The sequence below is a fragment of the Trachymyrmex septentrionalis genome, unplaced genomic scaffold (genome assembly GCF_001594115.1).
Source record: "Trachymyrmex septentrionalis isolate Tsep2-gDNA-1 unplaced genomic scaffold, Tsep1.0 scaffold9, whole genome shotgun sequence".
NCBI classification, from domain to species: domain Eukaryota; kingdom Metazoa; phylum Arthropoda; class Insecta; order Hymenoptera; family Formicidae; genus Trachymyrmex; species Trachymyrmex septentrionalis.
The window spans coordinates 4,918,483-4,927,432 of NW_017306091.1; the positions used below are offsets into that span (position 1 = coordinate 4,918,483).

General features: G+C 33.0%; 2 protein-coding genes across 2 annotated transcripts; one reads left to right on the plus strand and one right to left on the minus strand.

Annotated features, from left to right (window-relative positions):
- The first annotated feature begins 216 nt into the window (after positions 1-216).
- LOC108755788 (peroxisomal membrane protein 11B) lies at positions 217-2,407 on the plus strand. Its single transcript, XM_018499033.1, has 5 exons — positions 217-289; positions 426-535; positions 617-720; positions 1,295-1,410; positions 1,490-2,407. Exons 3-5 carry the CDS (start codon positions 665-667, stop codon positions 1,975-1,977), a joined length of 660 nt encoding a protein of 219 aa, XP_018354535.1. The 5' UTR covers positions 217-289; positions 426-535; positions 617-664; the 3' UTR covers positions 1,978-2,407.
- A 120-nt stretch (positions 2,408-2,527) lies between these two features.
- Positions 2,528-4,941, minus strand: LOC108755821 (heme transporter hrg1-A-like). Its single transcript, XM_018499121.1, has 3 exons — positions 4,756-4,941; positions 2,924-3,097; positions 2,528-2,745 (listed from the first exon to the last, which is right to left on the minus strand). Exons 1-3 carry the CDS (start codon positions 4,877-4,879, stop codon positions 2,597-2,599), a joined length of 447 nt encoding a protein of 148 aa, XP_018354623.1. The 5' UTR covers positions 4,880-4,941; the 3' UTR covers positions 2,528-2,596.
- Positions 4,942-8,950: the final 4,009 nt, after the last annotated feature.

Consider the following 8,950-nt stretch of genomic DNA (forward strand, 5'->3'; position numbering starts at 1 on the left):
ACCAGAAGCAACCACGGCTAAGGCTAGCTTCGTCTTCAGAGATCAAAAGACGAAGATAGCCTTAGCTATGGTAGCTTCTGGTTAGATAACAAAAAAACACCCCAGATCAATAGATTTATTCTTTTTGGCTGAACTTTTGTACTAATTCATCTTTCTTCCTCCTCTTTCCTTCTGGAGAGAAAAGGAAGAAAGATAAACTGGTGCAAAAGTTCAGCCAAAAAGAACAGATCTATTGACTCGGAGTCGGGTTGAGTCAGTAAATCGAATACGCTATAAATATATGGATAAAGTTAATGAATATATATTTATCATTTTCTAATCACGCGAATTAATAATTACTGAATTTAAAATGGTTCATAATCTCTGAGTAGTTGCATCACTGCCAGTCATTGTTTGTTTTTTCAATGATTTCTTTCTAAGTGCAGAGTCCACTATAACTGTTGTTAGCTCGTGATAATGGAAAGCGATTGTGAAAGATATGTAGTTATGACAAATGTAAAAGAGCGACAAGATATTTGCTTTAGATATTTATCTTGTAAGACCTTCTAAACTACCGTTTTGAGTATAAATGATTTTTTTACAATATTAAAATTATTGATATCTTTGTTTTTATTAGTTACACAATTTGTGAATTAAAGTAAAATTCTTTCGTTCGAAAGAAATTATGGATATCTTTATAAAGTTGAACGAGCAAACGGCAGGGAGGGATAAACTAATAAGGTGTGTCATATACGATGATAAAATTCTTTATTTCTTTTATTCACTTATACATCAGCATTCTCTGTTTACATCATGCCGAGTATTATGCTCTTTAATCATCTTAATTTAAAACTAAGACAATTTTTTTATTTCTAGACGTTGAATAGTTTTTATCATAATTCTTTAATTTTTAGTGACATATTCTCTTATAAATTAAAAATCGATTTTTTCTTTTATTTATAAAAAATTAAAAGTCGATGTCATTCATATATTATTGCAGCTTTTGGTATAATTTTTATGATTAAACAATTAATAGAATTTTATAGAAATTTAAAATTACACAAAGAAAATTATGTATTATTATTTACGAATTTATTTTAGATTGTGAAAAGTTTTCACTATTTGCAATAAATTTTGGAACACAGCCTATATGTATTTAAGCATTTCTATTAAGAAAAAATTTAAGTATGTAATATTGTTAAGAACTTCCAATTTATATTTATAGAAAAAATTTGTCATTGGTACTAAGATTATAAAATATGAAGCACTGCTTTATTTAGCAATATTATCAGAAATATCAAAAATTATTTTGCAGATTGCTTCAATATGGAAGTCGAGCGTATTGGTACTATGCACAAAATGTGCACAGTACAAGATATTCTGCAGAAATTTTGAGAAGTTTGGAGTTCACTTTTAGCTCATTTCGAAAATGTAACAATAACTTTCTTGTTTATAGAAATATGTTTCTATAGCTAACAAATAAATGTCATATATATTTTTTTCTTTCTAGTGCTGCGCTTTGGAAGATGCTTAGATAGCATCTATTCTGCTTTAAAAATGATGAAGTATCCTGATCCTACGGTGAGAATAACATTAACCATGGCAAAGATGGCAAATGCTTTGTACTTACTAGCAGATCATTTTATCTGGATTGGCAGAGTAGGAATTTTACGAGTTGATTTAGAAAAATGGAATAAAGTTGCTAATAAGTATTGGTTACTAACTATTGTTATGAGTTTAATAAGAGATATTTATGAGATTATCAAGATTTTGGAACACAAGAAGAATGTATTTAAACAATATTATATATTATCCTGTCTAAAAAGTCACAAGGAAGTAACAATGGATACTATTAAAAATGGATGTGACTTATTTATTCCATTGACAGCATTAGGTGTCACAAAATGTACTCCAGGTACAATAGGTTTACTTGGAATAATTTCTTCATTAATTGGTTTATATACAATTATCGATCCACTTTATAAATTGTCTCCTTAGGATAAGATATTTTGTAAACTCCTATACATGTAAGATATATTCGTTATATTATTCGTATATGTACATACATGATGAGAGAGAGAGAGAGAGAGAGAGAGAGAGAGAGAGAGAGAGAGAGGGTGGGTGAGTGAGACAGTTACATACAAATGTATATAGGGAATAGGTACAATATTCTTATGCTCTAAAATTTTATACAATTTTATAATTACGATGGAAGTTTATTTACTGATTAAATGGAGAAAATATATAGGGGCTTTATACACAATCTTTTCATTTTTTTAAGATATATTTAATAGTCATTTTACAAAAGTTTATACGAAACTTGTCCAAATTTATCAAGTGAAAGGATACCTTCTAATATCATCAAGAAATAACTCCGTTGTAATTCCTAACCATACGTTTATACATTATATAAGTAAATAAAAGACACAAGAACAAAAATTTGCAGATATAATAAAATATTGAAATTCATTTGCTTGCGCTTTTTCATTTAATGAGTTGATAAGAAATGAAATATTCTCCTCGTAAATAAAAACTTCAATAGGTTTGATTTATATATCTAATGCATTTATTTTGTAAAAAATGTTATTTTATGTAAAAATATAAATTACGGTATATTTCAGACATTATCTGTAAGTATAGGTGATGCTCCTTCTTGGACCAATAATTCATATTTGTTTGAGTAATACATTAAAGTAATACCCCATTTTCCACAGATCATGGACCATACTGCTGTTATTACAGTGCTTTCAGAAATTGGCCGAATGGCTACAATAATAAATAAATTTTTATGTACTAGTAAATATTGTAAGTCAGCAGATAATTTTCTAGTGTATAATCAAGATGCAGTCATACAAGATTAAAAATAAATAATTACAAACAAACTAACATTAAAATAAATAAATAAACCTGTCTAAAAATATCTAAAATATTACAATATGCTTACGAATTTGATAATAAAACGTAAGAAACAGGTACCAAATCAGTGCAGTAATGCTAGTCACAGCACTTACAAAGCCCACAATATTTAAATTTCGTAATGTAACTCCAGTATGCCATCTCTCCAAAGTTTCTTTCCCTTTTACCCAATGTAAATGAAAACAGACTCCAGCTAAGGCACCTATACATACCGATATCAAACTTAAAAATTCTTAGTACAGGCACTAAGAAATTATTCACTGTAACCGTATAGAACTATGACATTAGAAACAAAAATATAGAAACAAAAGTTATGCAAATCCCTTTTTTGCGTTACATATATTTTTGATAGCAATATAAATATATAAATAAATTGTATAATTCAGTAAATTAAAAATTCCTCTTTCAATTCTCTATTCTGAATAAACACTTTAAATTGCCTACAAATGCTTTAGACTTCCAATAAGATTAGGACTTGACGATTATTGTTCAAGGTTGTCACAGTCATTAAAAAACGATTCAGAGTCTAGAACATATAAAAATCTATCAATATGAAATTGAACTTTAAAAAAAATAAACTTATTTTAACAAATAGTACATAAAGAAATCTTTTCAGTATTATTATATACATGTTTACAGTAACATACTAGGAGTTTTAAAAACAAAATCTTAATTTATGTATATACCAGCAAAGAAGAATGTGGATTAAAATGTATTAAAATTTTTTTCTATCCGAATGCGTATTTTAAATAGCAAACTTTACCCTTTAATTTTATTTCAGTGGGGCTCGTGGGTTTCGGGAAATAAGAACGACGACGTTATCGATAATAAAAATTTACATTAAATATAAATATATTGATAATACATCATTAAATTTGTAATTTTTTATACGAATGCTGTACAAATAAGTATGTATACTTTCAATGCTATTTTATATGTTGCCGAAAAATTACAATTTTTTTCCAGTTATCATTTCTATGTCGACAATAAAACACAAATGATAACATTAAAATCCCAATTTTAAATAAAAATTGAGTATTACTAAGTTATATATATCAAGTATTATTAAGTTATAAGCCTATTCTACAAAGGGTTTTTTGTTTTCTGTTCTCTGCTTTTTGTTTTTTACATCTTGTTTTTTTGCTTCTTATCCGAGTTTTTGTTTCTTTTTGTCGCCCGAGATAAAAATTAACCAACTTCAGGAGAAATAGGAAACATGTAGCAAGAAATGCAATTATTGATAAAATGATTACAAAGGGGAAAAGAAGCAAAGATAGGGTAAAAAGCAAAAACAGGACACAAAAGGCACATTGTAGAATAGGCTATATCTCGAAAACAAAAAACCGGATAAGAGGCAAAAAGACAAGACGTAAAAAAATAATAAAACAGAAAACAAGAGCACAGATGTAGAATAGCTAAAAGCTTATTAAGTTTTGTATCGTGTATATATGTCAACTACACGATAAATCATGAAATGATTTCCGTACTATATCAGTACAATCACTTAAATTTTAACAGTTACCCGAACTTCATAAGAACCGACTTGTCTTTGATAGCATCTCGTCGGTAAATAAACAGCGAAAAATACGTAGACACATGCGCATGTAGCCATAGAGCACGAAAGTGCGGCCGCAAAAGATGCTTCGGAGCTCGTAACAAATTTTCAAACCTCAAAAGTCAACTTTAACATTTCGGTTTACGGGGCAGACTAATATTTTTTTTATCAAATTCCTTTGTTGTATGTAAAAATGCATCAAATAAGTCTAATTTCATCAACAATGGTGAGAGGGAGAGGAGGGGGGGGGGAGTTTGGAAACATTTATTAATCATATTTATGCTGTCAAATGAAAAATCGCTAACCTGTTAATATTGACCAAAATCCAACATCGCGATTACCATAAATAATGAATAAGACAAAAAAAGCAAGTACAGCCATTACAATACCAACAGCACTAATTAATAGACGCACCAGAACACGTAACATTTTTCTAAATTATTTGGATGTATTATTTCTTCTTATTAACAAGTTCCCTGTTTGGATTTTCAATCCATGGTGGAAATACACTAACAAGATGTGCAATTGGGAAAGCATTATTGCTGGCCAATGAGAGACCGTGACTGAACTCAGCCATGTTGGGTAAATCAAATGTATATAATAGTTCGTATTGTCTCTCGAGAGCTGCTCGAGATCGCTCCGAATGAACTCAGTGTACTTGAAACGTAGGATTCACATTACGTGCGACATCTGTTATACGACGGATTACATTCATCGTAACGATAAATGTAACATGTGAACACATCACCTATTATAGACATCTATCAAAAATTGAGGAAGTTTGGGTTATCACGAAGTTAGGGTATAGGGATTAGTTTAATTTTTTGTTCCGAGCTATCATTTTTTATATATAGTACTCACTTGGTTCTACCTCCTTGGTATTTATTTCCCCCTCCCCTACCACAGTTTGGCCATAAGACCTTTTGAAAGGTTGGGATAGGATAAAAAATATCGTAATTCGAAAATTCCAAGACTGCTATCTTATAGATCTCGACGAGTCAAAAAAAAGATGGTATACACTTTTGCTCTAGGATGCACCGTTTCGGAGATAGAGGGCTCTAAAGTGTCAAAAAAAAAAAAAAATTTTGGAATTTCAAAAATTTCATATTTTTCTCGTAATCTAGGATCCAACAGAAGTGTTACGTCCCGGGTAAGAACGCTGAGCTAGGGTGAGATAGCACTGACAAGTGATACGAGGGTCGTTTGAAAAGTCCGTGCAAAGTCAGAGAGATGACACTACTGGCGCGTATCAAGGTTAGATTTAGTTAGTAGCATCTCTTGGAGGAACACACACCAAGTTACAGCCAGATCGGTCTATTTGTTTGTGTTTGGCATTCATTTGAATCGAGGAAGTCGAGTGATTTTCAAAAAATGGACGAAAAAGAATTTCGGCAATCACGTCCTCGTTTCCATAAAATCTTTTTCCCGCCAGCCATTTCTTCATATTGGGGAACAAATAGTAGTCCGAGGGAGCCAAGTCTGGAGAATAGGGGGGATGTGAGACGAGTTGGAACCCTAATTCCATTAATTTTGCAACCACAATGGCTATTTTTCAGACTTAGACAAATCCTATTATTCGGAAGGAATCAACAAATTAGAGCAGCGTTGGACGAAGTGTATAAGCCTAAAAGGTGACTATGTTGAAAAATAAAAAAAGTTTACCCCAAAAAATTAAGTAGTTTTTATTTTTGCACGGACTTTTCAAACGACCCTCGTATGTCATGACAAATTCAAATTAATTAGAATTATAACTATTATACGAGGGGTGTTCAAAAAGTAAGTTTCCCTGCTCCGGGAAAAAAGCAAAACACAATTTTTAGGTTAAAGTAACATATGTATTTATTGTTTGACTTATAAACTATTTTTCTACATAGTCCCCTTGGACTTGAATACATTTTTTATATCTGTTCTGAAGCTTTGACAAACCTTGTTTATAAAAATCCGTGCCCTGTTTTTTAAAGAATAATTTAACAAAGTCTTTCACTTCATCATTTGAATTGAAGTGATGGCCACCCAAACTTTCCTTTAACTTAGGAAAAAGAAAAAAGTCACTTGGTGCGAGATCTGGAGAGTAGGGTGGGTGATCAAAAATTTCCCATTTGAATTTTTCCAGTAAGGTTTGTGTTTTTTTTGCTGAATGAGGCCGTGCATTGTCGTGAAAAAGCAACACTTTTCTCGATAATTTTCCAGGACGCTTTCGTTTAATGGCACTTTTAAGTTTATTTAGCACTTCACAGTAACGATCTGCATTTATCGTGGTACCGGATTCAAGAAAATCAATCAACAGAACACCTTCGTTGTCCCAAAAAACTGTGGCCATAACCTTACCAGCAGAATACTGGATTTTTGCTTTTTTTGGAGCACTCTCTTCTGATTTCTTCCAAACCATACTTTGTCGCTTCATTTCAGGGTTTGTGTGGTGAACCCACGTTTCATCCCCTGTCACAATGCGTGAGTAAACATTTTCGCCTTCATCTTCAAGCATGTCAAGAAATTTTCCTGCAGACTGAAGTCTTTTTTGTTTGTGATCATCTGAAAGCAGGCGTGGGACCCACCTCGCACAAACTTTACGGTAACGAAGATGATCTGTTATGATTGTGTGGATTGAAGTTCGACAAATATCGATTTCAGGAGGCATTGAGTCCAAAATTCTGTCAATTGTAAAGCGCCTATCCGCCAAAATGATTTTTTCGACTGCTGCGACTGCGTCATCTGTAATGGCGGTTTTTGGCCTGCCTGCACGCTGCTCATCATGAACTTCTCCGCGTCCCTCGAGAAAATATGTACGCCACCGACGCACCATTTGCACACTCATGCATTTGTCACCATAAATATGCACTAATTCAGTGTGAATTTCGTTGCCATTAAGCCCTTTTGCAGTTAAAAAGCGAATAACTGCACGCAACTCACAAGTGGACACGTTTTTCACAGGTAGCTCCATGGTTTCCGAGCCGGTACTGATGAAAAAAATTTTTTCGGCAGCTAAGACCAGTTCCGCTCTTATCGGTATATCCTAAACTAAAACTATGTTCGGTCCCTAGATCAGCTCCCTAGGTCAGCTCGCTAGATGGCGCTGGGGCAAAACGGCAGACTAGGGAAACTTACTTTTTGAACACCCCTCGTATTTAGTTAGAGATGACGAAAATGAGTCCGTAATGGAAACTTACGGAGCTTTTTCTCAATAATAATTGAAGCTTAGGTAATTTAGCTAATGTTGACTCAATGTTAACGTAACAGTCATGAAACATGAAAGTTAAAGTAACGTTAGGTTGGTTAAGTAGCAACATACTTTTAATGTGTCGATAATAAATGAAACTGATCAAGAAAATAATTAAGGAGAAAGGGGATATCGCTCTTGATACAATTTATTAAAGTAAATTAAAATAACTGTAAGGTAAAATAATTATTATATTAAATAAGTCCAATAATAATATGACGGAACAAGAAATGACAGTATGTGTGAAAATATGGATGAAAATTGCATATAAAGGGTGTCCCAAAATTAACGCAAGATTTAAATTTGCCGCCATTTGTACAGTAGTGTTGGCAACCCAAAAAAAAAACAATTTAACAGCTGACAGTTTAGGGTTAGTGAAAATGGAGCGTTACACGATAGAACAACGTGTGTTCATTATTGAACAATATTTCAAAAATAATGATTTTTTTTCGAGCAAAATCATCCTAAGCGATGAAGCACATTTTCACCTTGATGGCTTTGTTAATCGCCAAAATTGCCGCTTTTGGGGTACGGAGAACCCACATGTGATTGTCGAAAAACAAGCGCATCCACAACGTGTCACTGTTTGGTGCGGATTTTGGGCTGGAGGCATCATTGGACCATACTTTTTTGAAAATGAGGCTGGTCAAGCAGTGACTGTTACTGGTGCTCGATATCGCTACATGATAACACAGTTCTTTCTGCCGAAATTGGATGATATTGATGTGGCCAATATGTGGTTTCAACAAGACGGTGCCACATGCCATACAGCTCGTGAAACAATTCAGTTACTGCATGAGACGTTTCCAGGTCGTGTACTCTCTCGTTTAGGTGATCAGAATTGGCCCCCTAGATCGTGTGATTTAACACCATTAGATTTCTTTTTATGGGGTTATTTGAAATCACAGGTCTATGTCAACAAGCCCACAACCACCCGTGCATTAAAGGAGGAGATTCAACGCTGCATCAACGAAATTCAGCCACATTTATGCAAAATGGTCATGGAAAACTTCGACCAACGAGTGCGTATGTGCATGCAGAGCCGTGGAGGCTATTTGCCCGATGTGTTATTCCACAAATAACTCTATCCTATGTACTTTATGATTGAATAAAAAAATAACAATCAAAAGATTACAAACTGTGTTTTCTATTTAATTTAAATCTTGCGTTAATTTTGGGACACCCTTTATTTAAGTCAGTCAACTACAAGATGTGCTGAATATGAATTTCAGACTTTGTACAGGGTGGGGCAAAAGTCCCGCTACCATTTTGATTGCCTATAA

Excerpts from the sequence above, each read along its gene's own strand:
- LOC108755821 (XM_018499121.1), bottom strand. The coding sequence starts at position 4,879 with ATGTTACGTGTTCTGGTGCGTCTATTAATTAGTGCTGTTGGTATTGTA. Across the intron at positions 3,098-4,755 it reads ATTTTGGTCAATATTAACAG|GTGCCTTAGCTGGAGTCTGT; the intron begins GTTAGCGATTTT and ends CGGTATGTATAG. Across the intron at positions 2,746-2,923 it reads TACGTTTTATTATCAAATTC|CCATTCGGCCAATTTCTGAA; the intron begins GTAAGCATATTG and ends TTATTATTGTAG.
- LOC108755788 (XM_018499033.1), top strand. The coding sequence starts at position 665 with ATGGATATCTTTATAAAGTTGAACGAGCAAACGGCAGGGAGGGATAAA. Across the intron at positions 721-1,294 it reads GGGAGGGATAAACTAATAAG|ATTGCTTCAATATGGAAGTC; the intron begins GTGTGTCATATA and ends ATTATTTTGCAG. Across the intron at positions 1,411-1,489 it reads TTTTAGCTCATTTCGAAAAT|TGCTGCGCTTTGGAAGATGC; the intron begins GTAACAATAACT and ends TTTTCTTTCTAG.